Genomic DNA, 18,729 nt, shown 5'->3' on the forward strand with positions numbered 1-18,729 from the left:
CCATGCTAAACACAAAGTTACAGTTCACTTGAAGGTACAGAACTTGTGACCTTGCAGTTTGAGCAAAGCTGCCAAATTATCTATAGAGGGGCAAAGATTCTTTTGAAGGGAAATACAAGAGTAGGCACCCAAAAGAACCTGGAAAACCTCAGAAACTATTGAAGGAAACTATTAAACTGACCACGTACAGATGTCTGCAATAAACAAAATAGCAGGGAAACATCAGACTGAAAGACCAAAAAAGAAAACAGTTTACGCATTGTAGTGCTAGGGCCTGAATAATAGGCCCCAAAACAAAGTTGACCTCTAGAGGAACCTCACAACCAAACGTTATCCATTACTGGTATCTGTTAATCAATAAAACCTGTATTACCATTAGCGTTTATTAATTAGTATCTAATCATTAACGAAATATGTATGCTCACTAGTGAAAGATGTAGCTTAGGCAAAATGTAAGCAGTAGCGAGGATGAAATGTCATGAGAATGTATATCCAACTTTCCTTGTTTAGCAGTGTTTGAGGCTGAGAACCCAAGTGTTTAGCCTTGTTAGAAAATCCCTTGGTTCTCCCCGCCAAGCCCTGGCCAGGCTTTGGGTGGAATCCAACAGGAGGATGAAACCAGATGGTTCTGCTCAAAGAAAAGTGCAAGTCATTCTGGCTTGCTGGTTTTTGGTATATAAGGCTGGACCCTCTTGCAGCGACTCTGGATGCCTCACCTACGGACGGACACATCACGTAGGACTTCCCACTTGCAGGGAAAGGCTCTCCAAATCCTCGCTGTAACCAGGGCTCCCCAGTGTCTGTGGATGTGGATGATGGTAACGTATGCACATGGTGATGTATCTTTCTTAACCACTATTCTCCCCATCGTGTAACAATGATTAGGTGAATTACCTTGCTTATTATTTTCTATAATTAACTGTATGCAGTAATAGTTAAGGGTACTACTCTGTATTTTTCTTACTGCTTATTTTCTGTGTTACTTGGTTATATCCTTTAATTATTAACAGTAAAATAAGCCTACTCTTTTCACTCTGGTGTCTGAGTTTAACTGGCATCCTTGATCAGCAGAACACGCAAATACAGAGTGCCCTTCACTTGCACATCAGGATTCCCCTTCTCACTGTAAATAAAATGGTACCCAGAGGCAAAATTAGTTGTTTTCATTGTGAAATGCCTATGCAATTTTGCTAGAATATACTATCAAAAAAATACGCCAACTCTGTTTCAAAATGTGTTACAATCACAAATACTGATGTGTTTCCTCAACTTCAGGAACAGAAAAAGAAACCTAGCATTGAAAGTTGAATGGCTCACACTAATTAAAAAGCAATTAATTAGAACTGAACAAAAAAGCCCAAACAAACATGAAAACATACAGACAGGCCTTTGCTTCCTCTCCAATCTCCACACATCATCCCCTTCCCCAGTATGACACCATTCTGTATTGGGACATGTACAGGAGACATGCTACAATAGAACAGGCTGCAATACTGAACCAACATCAAGAAACTACCTCTTAAAACTGAATTTTAAACGAACCACTTTCATGAAAATTGAAAAATGTAAGGACACCAAGAAAATCTGAAGGAATTCAGTATAACACAAAAAAGTCCAATAAAATTTTCAGTTTCTGTTTTAAGTCAAAGATCTAGATCTAGAGAATGTTCTCACAGTAAGTCTACTAATGAGGAAGTCTGATGTTTCAAGCATAAAAAAGATAGTATATTCAAATTTTAAGTGTGGGAATAAAGTCACCTACCTTCAAAGTACTCATGACCAGCAGAAGTCAAGGGAGTTGAATGTTACTTTCTTCTTACACATTAATGAAGTAATGGCCACTCTCATCATTACTAAACTAGTTTAAGCAGTGCAAGATTGTAATTAGGAGACAAAATTCATATGCTAGTCCCAAAAGGAGAGACATACAAAGAGCATCAAGCAGCAGGACTGCAGGAAACATCTGATAACCAAATGTGTGCACACAACATAAAATGGAGACATTTGTTTATTGACAGTTGCAAAGTAGGCTGAACATTTTATTTACTGTTATCTCATTTTCAGTATTACACAGATCATTTGAAAGAGGGCAACAGGGGTTTAAGTTTAACAAGCATGAAGCACGTCCGTTTGCATATGTTTATGCTAACAACCATGGGGAACTTCAGCTCTTTACCTTCTGCCTTTTCCCTGTGCGGGGCTATGACAGCGGAACAACTCCAGTGCATGCCAAGCACGCAGCACAGAGTCTCTCCTCCCGACATCTTTAGGCAGCTGCTGAACCAGGCTAACTGCTGGCTGCCAGGGCCATTCCCTCTTGGGCAGCAGTGCTGCCCACTCTAGGCAGAGTTTGCAGCTCTCTGGCTTCTTCCCTCTCCACCCCTCTGAAGCGAGGGTTCAGCTCTTTTTCCCAGTCAAACCTTGGCTCCTGGTACAATGAACTGGCAGAAAACACTTCTACCAGCAGAAGACAGAGCCACGCATTCTGTGTTCTATGGTCAAACTCTTCAGGTTGGGATAACGCACTGGTAGGACAACTACTGCTATGGATACAAAGGCTTGACATAGGAAGTCCCCAAAACATCCAGCCCTTCCACATTGTTTGGACCCCTTTTAAGATGGAGCATTCAACCAAGTTGTTGTGTTTAAGTTCGAACTAGGGAAAGAATAACCAATCCAATTTTAAACGATCAAGGCTGTGATAGAGATGTACTGACAAAATCAGAAGGCCAAGTCAACATGAGTGCTGCGCAAGTGATGGAGGATGTCTCTTACCCATTCCTCTAAGACGGTACGCATGACTGCACAGACCCAAAGACAGGCACAGACACCCTCAGCCCTTCCAAGCCAGCCTCTCTCCAAGCAGCTCTGCACTAGGTGAGCCTCACCCTTTAAGTGCAGTGCGTTAGGCAACGCCATTTCTGAACAGCTACTCACTGAAATGATTCTCGCTCCGCAAGTAGCACCCACATGAGTATGGAAAATCAGACCTATGGCTCTTGCCCAGTTTCAGCCCTCCTGTACTGAGTCCAGGACAACAATTTTATAACATGCTGCACTATCCCGTACAGCTGTGTCAAAATGGTGTAACACTGATTGCCTGTGACAGGAGGCATCTGTACTAGGAGATTTCTGAAAGCAGTACAGTATTTCTTTGTGTGAAGTAGCTGAGAAATAATACTCTCACTCCCCCCCCCCCCCCTTCTTTTTCTTTGTGCACTGCCAAGCAAAACGGGCCCAAAAACATGCTCTCTTTATTCTTTAACTGATGGAAATTACATTAGAGAGAAACCCAGCACAAAGGAAGTTTTGGCAAGGAACGTGCCTTTTATGTTATGTTCCATAAAACACTCAAAGATGTATCGACTGATATTTACAAAAAGATGTGCTTCATACATCTATACACGGTGGTGGCTGCAATGCTGACTTGATCTGCATTTCAAACTGGCAATATAAACCAAAACATTTTTAAACATATTTGATATAAGCAACTTTTTAAGAAACAAAGACTTGAAAAAAAAAAAAACCCTCAAAACCTATTCCTTTATGCCTGTATTTTAAACTAATTACAGGAAAGAAATGCCAACTTACAAGGTATTTCTGAGTATTACTGAAAATAGAAGTGGCCTACAGTATAAGCAACTGGTTACAAATGTACATGGAGTCTTTGTTCCTAAATAAAACCCACCATAACTAATGGCATAGGAAATCCTCATAACCTCCTTTTCTGAGCCTTAGAGTTGGATTTATTCCTCCTGCTCGTTTGGTGCTTTGCCACTGGCGGCATTGATTTTCTGCCCTCCTCAGTGACTGCTGGAACTTGAAATACAGAAAGCCTTTTGGTTTCAGACTTGTGCTCCATTTTCAACAATAGCAACAGTGGTCTGCATTAGTTTTTGTTGTGAGACAGCAGAGAGCCAACAAACCACACAAACACAGGCAAGATGTGCAGCACTGTGCCAGAAGAAACAGTCCTTCCCAGTAAAATCTTTCCATCACAGGTGTGATCTAATCTGTAGCTATGGAGTTTTGCTTATTGCTGATACTATCACTGTGCTCTCAAATGCTTTAACAGTGGCAATTCTTTCCCGAAAGGCAGTCTTATCCTCAAAACCATGAAGCTGGTCAGCCATAATAATGCTAAGAAATTGTCCAGTTTTAATAAGGATAAATAATACACTAACACACTCGTGAATTCCAACTTCTTGCCCAGGTATAGTTGACATATGCTGGTGGGGTCCCCCAGGGCAGTGCTCACCTACTGCTGCATGTCCCAGTGCAGCAGGATCCTGCCCCACCACCAGCCAGGGAACATCCACATTACCTCTGGATGAAACCAGGGGTGAGCAGAGTGCAGCAGGGCCAGGGTATGATCCTGGTATGCACCGTCTCACACCCCCGAGGAACTGGACCGCAGTCAGTTCTCAGCAGGTACCCAGGCTTGATGAGGGAGCCCTGCTTCAGTGTAACACAGAAGTCACTGTGTGACAATCTGTATTTGGTGATGCCTCTGAAGATATACTCTAGCTAGTAAATGCAACTGTGCCACCAAAAATGCTTTTTGGTGGTACACAGTGTTCTTGCAAGGAGAATTTACCTACAAAACCACATTAACAAACCCTCACCAACACAAAATGTGCTCAAGCCTAGTGCTCAGGAGGTATAGCGACAGTTGTGCATTTCTTATAGAACAAAAAATAGCACAACCCATCAAGTAAGAAAAAGTGCTCTGAATTATTTTAAATATAGTAATTGCAATGACGCTTTTAAAAGTTACTCATATTTCAAAATATTGCTGCTTTGCACATTAAATCATTTCTACTGCACTACACTTGTAAGGGAAGTTTAAAGATCTGGAAGGTATTTAAAGAAATGAGTTTTCAAAACAGTACAGAAACTTATTTTTCTTTATTTCTTTTGGCAAATTGAATCATACCATAACTTACCCTTCCTAACTTTGGTAAATCACTCTCTTCCCTGAACACAGGAAAGGATTAAAACTGGCCCAACATTTGGGAAGAGTTTTAGGTTACAAACTAATACATTTTAAAATACAGAAACTAAACCGAAGTAATGACTCAACACACATTGCATGTCCCTAAATTTACTTCACACATTCTATTAACTCAGGTTCTGTCTGTCGTTTCTGGGAGGAAGGGAAATGCTTGCTTGAATGATCCAACTAAATAAAAGCCACGGGGGGCTGTTCTCCTCCTACTGTACATGTGTTGCCTCCAGTAATGTGACTGGCAGTCAGACACACCAGCATGGATAAGAGAACTGCATACAAAGACAAATTTTAAGTTGACTAGTAGTCAAAAGGCCCCTTAGATAACAGGGTAGTACTGCTGCAACCCCTTCAGAGTTTCGGTCTGTTTACTTTTGAACACGTGCCCCAGCTGTAAATTGTACAACTATCAGTGCTGCACAGGGGAAAACTTAGATAGAAATCTCACTTAACATCTTCCAAAAGCACAATAAACCTAAACTTTTTATAATTAAAGTTATATTATACTCAGTAAGTGATGTTTATGTAATTAAACACTTGTCAATACTGTGGGCAAAGTAAAGCCACTGGGAAAGTCAAAGCTGCCAGCTCAAGCCTCGCATACAAATGTTGTGCTGCCACAGGATTTGCCTTGTGCAAAAGCCCAGCAGAAATTCAGGCGATGCATGAGTCACTTCCCTACTGCATCTCTTGAACATTAAACTGTTATAGCAAGATCATTTCACTTTCAATTGCTTGCCTCCTCCCCCATTTATCACTCAGTACACCTCTCTGCGCTAATTGCTTTTTAAACATTGCTCACGCTTAAAATTCAGACTCAGCCTATACCATTTACTTCCCAATATAACTTGATGCTCAGAGTAAAACACATAATTACTGTATAAAAAGTTGTACAAATATAATTAAAAATAAGGTGGAAACTTTTTCCCCCCTGCAATTCATTTTACAACATGCCCTAATTAAGCCTAAAGCCCCCAATTTATGCTACAAGCTCTTTTTTGCCTGTTCAAACTACGGCTACATGAAAGGGACTTGTCACCACTAACTCCCACAGCAAACTCTCAGCCTTTATGGGAAAGTTTTCTTTACGTTTCCTTCACTGAAAACACGAGCAGTCTGAAATCCTTTGGTGAAAGCTCCTGTAACTCAACAGACTTCCAGGGGCCGAACAACTGGTTCTTAATGTGACATAGCTGAACGTCACTGCTGGTGTTTCCCTCATCTACAGATTAGCCCACCGGTGGGCGATCACACTGCACTGTGTGTACTGGACGCACAGGTTGATACCAGGACTCCACGCATGGGCAACAAAGAAGTGGCTTTAGTACTAGTTTTCATAAACTGTGTACGTGAAAGCTTTTATTCTGCTGTATAGCTGATACACTGCTCCCGTATGAAAGAAGGAAAACAATTAAAACCTGTATTTAGACAAGGCAACACTGGAACACTGTTCTCTGCATCAACACTAGTAAATATGTACAGTGCAAATCCTGTGCAAACTTTTTTTCTTAATTAATGTGTCTGTGTGAAGTCAGGACTTCACCAAAAACTAAAAAATCAACACTGTCAAACGCTTAGGGGAGAAAGTATCAGATTTTCCACCTAAAAATTTTCCCAAGACTACTCTTGCCAACACCCAGCACTGCTTGCTGTGAACACTGCCTTATACCACAGGCTCAAGTAAGAGGAACCTGTTTGACTTTATTCTGCCAATGGCCACAGGAGAAAATGACTGCAGGAATTATCATCAAACCTGGAGCATCATTATCTTGATTTTGTTTACCCTCTCTGGAAATGTAATCTTTATTTACACATCTGGACAACAAGAAGCTCAGTTCTTCGCTGCAAAGTTTGGGGTTAATTATTCTTGGTAAATAAAGATTCAGGAAGCACTGATGTTATAAGATGTTCTGGTTTTAGTTCGAACGGATAACACTGACTTTCTTTCTTTTTTAATTACCTCCCATGTAGTGTTTCAGGTCATTGCTGATTTTTTAATTTTTACCTAGCAGCTCAGGAACTAACTCCTCCTTCTCTACAACACTTGCAGCTGTTTCCACAATCTCTCTTCTCGGACAGGACATCCATGCCTTGGAAACTGTAAACATGAAAAACCCATTCTTCTTTTTTGATTCAGTCAGTGGCTGCTGCAGAAATGGAGGCAATTCAAAAGTTCAAACATTTTGAGAGTGCAAGCCTACTTCTCACCTCAGAGCAACAACTTCAAAGTTGAAGTGGCTGCCGCAGTACATGGCAGATTCAGATGTGCAATTGATAGGTGGTCCCAAAATTTAAGTAGTTGGCACCTTATTTGAGGCTTTTAATTGGAGATCTTGCTAGCTACTGACAGATTCCTCCACCAGCCACAGCAGAGCTTCTGAGCAAATTTAGTCAAAAATTACTACTAAAATCATCTTTTTATAATGCTGGTACAATGATATCTCCCCTCCTCTACAATTACATCATTCAATTGGACGTAGTAGAAGAGAGAGGAGGAAAAAAAGGAAAAACCCAGCTAGGAAACCATGATCAAAACCAGCTAGAGTGGATCACCAATTTGCTCCTATTGTCTGTCCTGAGCAAACTGGTCAGCATCCCATGGAGCAGGCACATATCACCCCCCCCAAAATAAACCACCAAGCTATGCTAAAACGCTGCCAATAATACGCACACAGCATCAACGCAGCAAAATACTCTGCCAGGGAAGAGAAACTTAGGCTTGCAACAGATGCTGCAATTAAAATGAAAAGAGCTGCAAAGCTACTCTTCATTTCACTCCAGAAGTAAATTGTGAACTGTAATTAATGAACAGTTTATTAAATAAGCATCAGGCTTTTACGTCATAATTCTCCTAAAATCCTCAGCTGTTACATAACATGTAAGACTGAATTTACATGGGCTACTTTGGTTCTGAAACATCAATGTTCATTTATCCATCAGGGGCGCAGCAGGATAGAGTTTACCATTCCTTTTAAAGTAAAATACAATGTGATTTTACTTGCTCTTCAAGATTAGCTCAGTGTTTGCACTTTCGTGTGTCAGGCCAGTTTTAAAGACTCACTTTCAGAAGCCCCTGGAACCCACTGCATTTATCACAGCAACAAAGCCACAGGACAGGCCTTTTCGGTTTTTTATGTTTGCCTTTTTTTCCCCCCTTTGTAACAGTATAGTATTTTCTGGCATTCTCTTCTTTTCACAGTCACTTTTAATAGACCAACACTCCAACAAAGGCAATCCGTTTCATCACATTTACTGAGTCCTTATTGTGAGGAGAGACTATAGATTTGCCAGTGAAATGCTGAAGTTATTATCCTCTGCTAATAAAACTTGCTGTAATACAGCGCAATGCAAATAGTTAATCCTACGCAGCTTGCAGAACTCAGTAAAAACAAGCACGTTCTTGGTGGCAACCGTTATGCTTTCTAGGGAACTACCAGACATCTCAGCTTCAGTACTAACAGGAGAAAAAAATCTCTGAGTTATGCTTGAAAAGCCCTAATCCATAGTGGAGCAAAGAATCACAGGTTTTATAGCCCTTTCCACTAACTCCAGAGAACATGAGCAAAGAACAAAATACCACCCTGTCAGCTTTGAGAGAGCCGTTATGCTCTGCTACCCATCAATGCAGAGAATGATTAAGTCTTGATTCCTGGTGCCAAAGACTTCAGATAAAGAAGCAAACCATTCATTTCCAGCCATGATCGCACTTAGCAAAGCAAGCAAAGGAACCAACAGTAAAGTATGCTTGGCTACTGAAGTTGATTGTGAATTGCTTGGAAGTAAGATTTCTTTCTACGATGATGTCGAAAAATCCATTACATGTAGGCACCAGCAGATATTTATTTATCTGAGGTTAGCATGGCTTCATGAAGAAGCAAGAAATACTTAGTTTGGATGACAAATCATTCCACAAACATTATTAATCCTCTCAGCAGTAAATATTTCAGGTTTCAAGAGCCAATTAGAAAGGTCAGCATTTATCTTTTTGTCTGTTTCTAGCCTTAATAACTTTTGCACTCTGCCTGTAGATTAATCATTGAAGGGAAAGATACAGAGGTTTATAAAGGGGAGAAATAACCTAGGCATAATAAAAGAGGGTCCAGACTGGACAAAAATTATCTCTACCTGTTCTGGTTTTGATGATTATAGCCTACCTTAATCCAAAATCTAATTATTTGGATTAGATTAGACAGTGGATTTACTGAAATGCTCAGGCAAACCACATGCAATTTCATATTTGGGGCACAGGGTCTCATTTAATTTCCAAATCCCTTTTAATTCCCCACAGGCATTTGTAACTTCTTTTTCCCGTAATAGGAAATATTTGTCCCTCTGCAAAAGTTTAAAAAACAAAATCCCTGCCTCTAAACCCAGCACAAGTCTGTTATTTGGCTTTCATTGTTACTCATTTGCTACACCTGAGGTCATTGCAATTACTAAGAACTGGAGAAATTCTACAATTTTTCAAGTGAGAAATATTTTGCAGGGGGATTGGTTTGTTGTTTTTTTGAGGCAGTATGTGCTTGTGTTCCATAAAAAGGCAAAGTAGCAAATAAAGTATCAGCAGTACCCACCTCTGCCAGTGCACGAGATCATTCCACACGAGACGCAGAATATGGGATGTTATGCAGAAGCAAAGGTGCATACAAATCAGAGTCATGAATGCAGAATAAGACAGCAAAGAAAGCAAAACTGACAAGATAACAAAAACCATGCCTCCGAAATAAACATTTTCTGATTACTAAATGGAAACGTTGTTTCTACACTTATCAGAAATACACAATCAGACCCACCTATAACAGGTTTAACTTATCCAAACAGGTTCCTGGGTAAGTTTGTTCAAGTAGTCTTCATGAAGAAGAATCACTAATAAGTAAGTAAAACTTCTTAACTGCTAATTGAAAATTTTCTTTTAAAACGGATGACTCTTTTCTGCATTCTTGAACCAGATTCCTCCATCTCACACTGTTCATCTCTACTGATTTGACAAACGTGATTTTGTTCCTTCTCTGAGAGAATAAGGACATCCAAAAGAATTATTAAGAGCAAAATAAAAACAGTTCCACCCAAACTATCAATATACATAAACCTCTGTTGCTTAAAGAGGACATATAATTTGGACTGCACTTCACTACAGTTCTTAAGAGCACTGAGCAGGCATGCACAACTCACAATATACTTCCAAACATCCCCTTAGGAAAAGATCCTCCAAAAGATTTCCTAAACGCTCGTTTGACGCTCGTTTGTACACTATGTGTTTTAATTAACATACAGAATAGAAATTACCATTTAGATAAGATAATGCTCCCCAGCCACCCCACCCCTGCATTCTGAAACTCTGCCAGGTTCCTCAGCCCCTCATATGCTCCTATTTCTATCAATCCTCAGGCCCTGGCTAGCATTAATTCAGCTGCAGTTAGGAGAGTTTCTCCAAGGCAGTCTCTTTAATTCCAAAGTGCATGAACTGCTTAATTTGCATGCTCTGCAATTCAAGTACTTTAAATACGAGAAAATACTGCAGGAAATGACAGACCTCATACTTGCTTATGTGACGGCTCCAACAGCTGTACAGACAGAGTGAGCTGCACGCCTATGTGCAGCCCCAGCTGCCAGTACAGACACCCGAGCAATGACACCTGAGAAATCTCCTTAGTGTCCTGGCTGAAATTTCAGAGAGGTCATATGCGGAAGTTCAGGAACCCACAGCAGAAGATGGCACTGAGGTTTGTCACACGGAAGCTAGTCCAGATCTTACACAGCAGCCATGCCTGTAGTGAGGAGTCGTACAGATTATTGGGATAAAAAGATACTCTCTCTAGCCATGGAAATACTAATGGGATTTACAACCACTTCACACAGATAATCTGTTATTGCCCGGTTCCTTTCCCCACTCCTTGGTCACGACGTACACTTTCTCACTTGGCCAAGTGCAGAAGGTCTTTCATCCCCTTTACCACTGGCCTATCTCTGGTTTCTGTGAAGCAATCTCGCAGTATATCTCCATCACCAACAAAGAAAACCTATAGCAAATTTCCTACCAAACTGAGAGACCATGCAATTATTCATATAGGCCTCCAAAACTCCGTGTCCAAAACATACAGGCAGATACTTAACAGTGGATTTTAAAAAAGTATGCAGGAACCAAGGAGAGATCAGGGGTCCTGTGGCTCCTGCCACACCTGATGGGCACAGGCTTGCCCTGAGGAAGTTGCTCAAACTCTCCATTTAAACCAGGGATACTGGTGCTCACCCAAACCCACTAAAAAGGGTGCTGTGTGATTTATTTAGATAATACTTTAAAGTATTTTGAAGATGAGAAGTGCTATATGTGGCAACCGCTCAGTTATTATCATGATCCAAGAATTTACTGTTCTTGAAAATATTCATAATTTTTCAAGACAAAAAAAATATCTAAGGGGTCCTTTTTAGACTACATTTAGATGCTAAATACTGCAGGGCAAAGGCCTATCATTTTGATTTTCTGCAAAGTGCCATGCCACCTACAGAAAAGTACTGCCTGAATAAACTTAGGCATCATATACTATACTTCTATTAAGAGTGACCAGATTATGAAGCCTTAAAAAATGCAAATGTTTTTCCTTGATAACAGCAACTGACCCAGAGTTTCAGTTGTAGTGAAGGAAATAATAAATGATGACACCAGTAGGTGTAATGGGCAGAGGCAAGGGGAACAAACCCCTGACTAAAGAACTAAGTAACAGAATAAGCAGTTCTGTTAAATGGATACCCTCAGTCTCTTCTCAAGTACATTCAAACTTTTAGAATGGGTGTTCAAAAGTTCCTTTTTTATTATTTTTTGAGCACCTCTTATAATACAATAGCCAAACTCATTCCATGTCATACAGAATTGACATGCAGCATGCAAAAGCATGGCAGAAGCGGTAGTCTAGATTTTCTTACATATACAAATAACTAACCTAAATGAAAAGCATGAAGGTGTCAGAACCAAAAACCCCAAACCCAACTGCACCCACCAAAAGATGAAGCACCTAAAAGCTAGGAAATGCTGTGCTTCAGTAGATTTGCAGTAGCCCCCCAAATCTCAGTTTCCACAGTTAATGCACTGAATAAAGCAGGAGACTAATGGAAAAAAAAAGATTAAGCAATTACATAATAAGAGGATCTGTATCCTAAAGTACACATAACAGGAGAGCTGAATTAAAATTGCATGGAAAGATATAAGTTTTTTTTTTCCCCCAGCCTATACTCTACTTGTAGTAGACAAATCGCTACCAATAGCTAATTAACGTGACTGACAGCTTTGTCAGTAGAATACATTATGGCAGAACAGCAGCCTGATGGGGTTCAGCTAGTGTAGAAGAAATACGACTTGTGAAACCACCACCACAAAGCAGTGCAGTGAAAGCTGGGACAAATCTTTGTGTTGGTATAACAAGAACAGCATGTCAAAATCTTCCCAAACTTCAGCATTTGTCCTGAATTCATGAGAATTATTTAAATCCCAAGTCATTTAGGAAACTTAGTACTCAATGTCAAACTATCCCGTGCCAGCTCAGGGAATCCAAGCACAGAAAAACATACATCCAAATTCTCAGACAGGTGAGTTGGATGCAATGGGGCATTTCTAAAGACACCTTTAATACTAACCATAGTTTACCCCAATTAGTCCTCATCACCTGGTTTCCCCTTTCATGGCTCTCAGCATTGCTTTTCAAACTGCCTCTTTTCAAAACACTAGCTGCTCACACAAACTGTGGGACCAAACTGAGACTGTTTCCTTTTACAGAGGCTATCTTGCTCTGCCCTTTGCAGGGGCTGAGGATCACCACCTTCCCCAGGGAGGGCTGACCACAGCTCCCTGCCGCGTAACCCTAAGCGGCCGGTCTCCTGGCCAAAGGCAACTGCCACTTTCCAATGAGTGATGACAACGGGAAACCCTCGTTTATTATTTTGCATGCTGTTTGCATACCTGGACCTACTTATCAAACAGGCTTTTTTTGCTTCTGAATGACCAAACGTCGTGCCCGCAAGGAAGAACTTCTACAGGCTTCAGCTTGTTGGCTTCCTATGTAAATTCAACAGTATTTCACTTCCTGATTTTTGGTTAATAAATACTGAAGAAGCAACCTAAATGAAGAACCCAGGAAAGCTGAGGTGCTGAAAAAGGTACCTGTAATTAGACAATGCCTCAAGCGTATTGGGTGCACACATCAGGCAGTCCCAAACAGCAGTGCAGATGGCTATTTTAACTAGCACAGACATACAAGTGGAGGTTCACAATGCTAACTGCAGTTGCCACACAGTGATTCATGCAATTCATGTCCTTTGATAAGAATATTCCATTTTTTATCAAATTATTGGTGAAGTAATATATGTAAAATAACCTCAAATGTGTGCAAGGTATAGCAGAGGGATTACACATTTACAGACACGTTGCTCACATGAGTTAAGAGTTCAAAATGAAACCACAGCTAGTCTCTTTCAAACCAGTTTTCCAAGGCAGCAGACAGGCAGCACGAACTGCTGAAGCTCACAGCTCCTCTCCTCTCTCCGGGCCAGCCACTGCAACACTTGGGTGTGCCCCAAATTGCAGGTTACCGGCTGTTCCAAGAAGCAGTTTTAAGATTCTTCGCGTATTGTCTCAGGTCTATAAAACTGTTTCTCCTCCTGCCAGGCTTACAGACCGCACTCCCCTAGGATATTATCTGGAAAAGAATTTCAGCTTATAAACCAGGTTTACCAGCTGAATAAAACATCTAGAGGAATTGTATACGTTCAGATCTGTTTTCACATAACAGATCTAAGGTACATTTTTTCCTTATTATTATTTTAAACTAATCTTCAGTGGAAAAGATTATTATTCCACTCAAAGTACTGCCACAACATCTCTATTTGTTCAGATAAACTCAAAAAAAATGAGAGGTGACTATAGTTAGACTCGTAGTTCACTATCATCATCTTAAGCTATTTTATTCGATCTGTGGATTGCTAAACAGCTGTTCAGCAGGCTCATGTACTAGCAAATCTCATTCTGGACCTTTACATTTCATTTCCGTCCTCTTGCAAAATAAATATTTAAGATTTGTTGCTGCAGTTAATCACAGAGAAAGTAAAATATCAGTGAAAAACTCAGCAATGTTTGTTTTATAATCTTTGTTCACTGTCCTCCCAAGAGTGGAAACTAAGGGCTACCTGGAAGAGTTTAATGTGTGTTGCTCTTCAAGAAAAACATCTACATGTAGACAGAGGGGGTATCTCTAAATATAGCAGTCAAATCATGAAATGTTTACAAAATAAATCATGGTGCCACTGACCTATATGCATTTGCAAGTCTGGCAAGAGAGTGACTGCTGATCCTAGCAACAAAATTTCAGAAGGATTCATTTCAGAAATCTTCCAGTAAATCTGGATCCTGTTCTTCAGAAGTAATTGGAGCTCTAGTAGCCCCATCGTGACTGAACAGAAAAGCCAGGGAGTCGTGACCTTGCCGTACCGTGTGCTCACTAGGTTCTGTCCCCATCCAGTTCTGCCCTGTCTCATTTCTGCCTCCAAGCATTAAGCTGTTCAACAGATGGTATGGGGAAATTAAGGGTTTGCTAGTGTCAATTTGAGTAGACTGTACCAAGCTGCTTCTCTTGACTTTCTGTATGAAAGTGCACTCTGAGCACTCCTGTCGTACACAGGTTGCCTCGTCAGTGATTAATACTGTCCCCAAAGCACTGAGAACAAACATCAGTGCTGTACTCCATACCAGCCGTGTCAAACCCTTACTCAGACACCAGTTCACATGTTCCAGGCTTCATCTTCTTACCGACTTCATTTGTAAAGGAAGGGTAGAAACAGCTGTATTTGTGCAAGATACTGTAACCCATTTAAAGAAGCAGTTAAGTTACAGACACAGTAAAAGGAATCACCTAGAAAAGCTGAAAAGCAAAACCAAATACACAGAACACCTCAGAGACTGACTACAACCCAATAAATAAAGTTCTCTAATTTCTTAATCGATCATGCAACTTGGTCAGCATTTGTTATTTTATGCTTTTAAGTCACTAACATTTCTACAAGTTTGAAAACTTAGACTTAGTTATTCTTGTGGTTTATCAGGCAAGTTGTGATATTATTAAAAACAAACAAAAAAATCTCCTCTCTCACCAGCCACTAAAGCACTGTTCAGATCCAGAAGCATACCTTTGACCTCTCTAGACAACATACAGCAAATAAGGTGTCTTCTACCTAAGACACATATGGAAATCTATCTTTGGTAATTGAGTAAGTTGTTATTGATATACTGACATCCAGGGGAATTAGTGGGGAAAAAGTCAACACAAACTGATGGTAGTGTAAGATTAAACTAATTTATTTTAAAGAAATCCAAACCCCAACAATTTTACAATACTCCTGACTTTTTTAACTGCAAGTTGCCTTAAGCATTAGCAATGTCAACTGCAGTGACCAAAACTGGAACTGATTGAAGGGGAGAGAGGAGGAATAATCATTAAGGGAACAACTTCAGATTTGCTCCAAAGGACTGAAAAGGAGGACTGACAGAAACACAAAATACCAGAGAGAAGAAAATGTTTATAGAGAAAAAATTGCAAAAAAGTGGAGACATAGAACACATGGTAGTGGGAAGGACAATATTTGTTCCAAAAAAATAGTAAAATTTTTGTTATGCTGTACTGTTATCTCAAGCCTGGCATTTGGAAGACACAGAAAATATTTCCAAACAAGAATGGAAATACCTGGATTTCCCAGAAAAACATTGGAACATATTTACAGGTAATTTCTCCTCCAAGGATGGGTTTCAGAGTTTATGAGAACAGGGCAGATGCATCAAGTCTCTAGCACAAAAAGGGATATTTTTCTACATAACTGTGTATTTCTTTGTACATGTTCAATATATTAGATAACCATACATATTTATATTTAAATACATTTATTTAAATATATACACAGGCACAGACATACTTGTACACATACAGCTGATCAGGTGGTTTGGCCATAGCTATTTTATTTTTCATCTCCAGAAGAAACAACTTATTGTTCTTGTTTCTCAGTAGAAACAACTTAATATATTAGTATCAGACAGTGAGTGCTGAAACTCAGCATGTGGTTCACAAAGCAGCATATCCTATTTTATTATAAAGAAAAACATATGTATTCACACAAAATAAACTATGTTTAAAAGCGTCAAAGCAGGGTTGTACTGTAGAAATATGAAAATGAAAGCTACGCAGGAAGTGTTCTTAGTATCTTAGTTCGAATTGTGCATATATGTAAAAATCAGGAATGGAATTTCCCATCACTATATGAACAATTTGAATTTCAATTTCACCTTCTCGTGCACTAGAGAGCAGTATGACAGGCTAGACATAGAAATACATATTGTCAGAGAGAAAGAGAATTTATTACCTTTACTGTATGCAATTGCAAGCACTGTGAGACTTTGACCTATAAAGAGAAAGGAAACTAAGAGAAATAACATGTAAGATGAAGCTAAGAATCCCATAATGGTATTTCCAAATTGACAGAGGTTGTCCTAAAATAATTTAAAGAAAAGTCATGTTTTCTTTGCTAATTTGTGGTTGATATTAAACGCGTTAAAGAGAGGATAAATTCTTTTACCAGTCTAGAAGTCTTATGGACTCTTCCCAAAGATTACCTTTGTAAGAAAATGAGAGAGTTTATTCCATTCTGCTGATTAGAGAGGACTGTTTTGTAAAAGTTCATCCTTCAGGATCCGGATGCAACTTATCTTTCCTTTGCAAAGGGGGGGGGATGCGAGGAAGAAGTGCTGTATACAGTAGGTTCATAGTCACGGTCTACTGCCTTGGCAGGTGTACTTCAAGTAGCTTGAAACCAGTAGCATGAAGCACTACTTACCTCAAAAGGAGACCTAGCTTTGGTTTGGGGGTTTCTGAACACATGGTACTTCTACTGATAAAGAAAAAAAATCCTGCCTCCTTCCCTCTTCAAATCCCAATTCACTTTTGAGTCTGTTATAAATTGCAGGAAAATCAAGTGATGCATTCACAGTTGTAAGAACAAACATGGCCATCCCAGAGCTCTGCATACTCTGAAGTGTACAAATGAAGACGTTCTAGTGGTAAGATTTATTCCAATATCTGAAACCAACTTAAATAATGCACAGCAGTGAAATGTGCAAGCCACTGATCACCCTTCCAATTTAAGACAGCCTCTTTTTTTTTTCAACTGTTCAAGTAAAATGAAGCTCTCTTAGTAATATGCCATTTCCATTAATTTGGCCATTTCTTCTAGACGTTTTAAGAAATGCCTTTTATACAAACAAGAACTTACCAATCTTTAATGATCAGCACAGAGATCTGCTCTGACCAACAGGGAGAAATCCTTAGCATGTTAGAGAGGAAAAATTATTGCCAATGTTAACCATGAACAACATCAACACAGACCACAAAAAACTCCACAAGACACAAACACTGCTTGGACTCAATCACCATTACTGCTTTTCCCATCATTTTCTTCTGTTTACTAGTTATGAAGCTTTGGCTTTCCCAGGGATCCAAAACCATTGTGTGCCCATCACACAAGCAGGTCATAGCAAGAGAGCATCCTAAAAATTCCTAGAGCTTCTGTTTTAATTCTCTCAATATAGGTCTGTCTCAAGAAACATAACATGTAGTCAAGGAACAGCCCAACTTGACAACAGCTTAGTCTTGCTCATAGCAATCTGCACATCACCAAAAGGGCTCATAGCAACACAACTGCAATATTAGTCTTATTTTAGTAATCTCCATGTAAAGTACAGGCTTACGCCTCTCTCATAGTTGTGTTCTCAGACTCTAGAATTATGAAAGACGAGATTACTTCTAATATCAGCCACCTTCACATTTTAGGAATGCCAAACATTCACAGGCTCTCAGCACGGAGCATATGCTCCAGCTCATCAGCCCAGAGATTTTGATGGCAATAATCACAGTAATTCCACAGTTACAGAAAATAAATCTACATACTTGTGCTGGGTTTCTGTGTGTGGTGGGGGTTTTTGGTAGCAGTGGCGGGGGCTATAGCAGTGGCCCCTGTGAGAAGCTTCTTGAAGCTCCCCCAGCTCCAAGTTGGACCTGCCTCTAGCCAAGGCCAGTTAGTGATGGTGGCCATGCCCCTGCAATAATGTATTTAAGAAGGGGAATCTGGGAGGAGGAGTGGGAGTTGTGAGAAGGAGTTGCGAGAAGAACGTCTGTGTCAACATCGAGGTCACTGAAAAAAAGGAAGAGGAAGGGGAGGGAATGTGCAGTGCAGAGCTCCCCTGCAGCCCGTGGTGAGAGGGTAGGCTGAGCCCTTGCAGCCCACAGAGGTCACTGGTGGAGCAGATATCCATCTGCAGCCTGTGGAGGACCCCATGCTGGAGCAGGCATCTGCACCCGAAGAAAGCCAGGACTCTGTGGAAAGAAGCCCCCACTGTTGTAGTTCGGTGCTGGGAGGATTGCAACACGTGGGAGTGACCCATGCCAGAGTAGCTCAGGAAGGGCTGAGGCCCATGGGGAGGACTCATGTTGGAGAAAAATTCATGGAGGTCTGTCTCCTGTGAGCAGGGGAAGAATGAGAGGAGTCCTCGCCCTGAGGAAGAAGGAGCAGCAGGACTGATCCCAACCCCCATTCCCTGCCCCCTTCAGGGGAGATGGTAGAGAAATCTGGAGCAAAGCTGAGCTGGAGAAGAAGGGAGGGAGGAGGAAAGGTGTTTTTAAGATGCGGTAATGCTT

At 40.4% G+C, this 18,729-nt stretch overlaps 1 protein-coding gene across 13 annotated transcripts in view; it reads right to left on the reverse strand.

Moving 5' to 3' along the window:
* FOXN3 (forkhead box N3) overlaps positions 1-18,729 on the reverse strand; it is a 218,092-nt gene that overhangs the window by 50,897 nt on the left and 148,466 nt on the right. The window contains exon 5 of one of the 13 annotated variants that reach the window (XM_074868575.1): positions 16,403-16,441. The exons of the other annotated variants lie outside the window; for them this stretch is intronic. Coding sequence (XP_074724676.1) covers positions 16,403-16,441 — 39 coding nt within the window. The remainder of the gene's footprint in view (positions 1-16,402; positions 16,442-18,729) is intronic. 13 annotated transcript variants of the gene reach the window in all.

Source organism: Strix uralensis, chromosome 4, assembly GCF_047716275.1.
Source record: "Strix uralensis isolate ZFMK-TIS-50842 chromosome 4, bStrUra1, whole genome shotgun sequence".
Taxonomy (NCBI): domain Eukaryota; kingdom Metazoa; phylum Chordata; class Aves; order Strigiformes; family Strigidae; genus Strix; species Strix uralensis.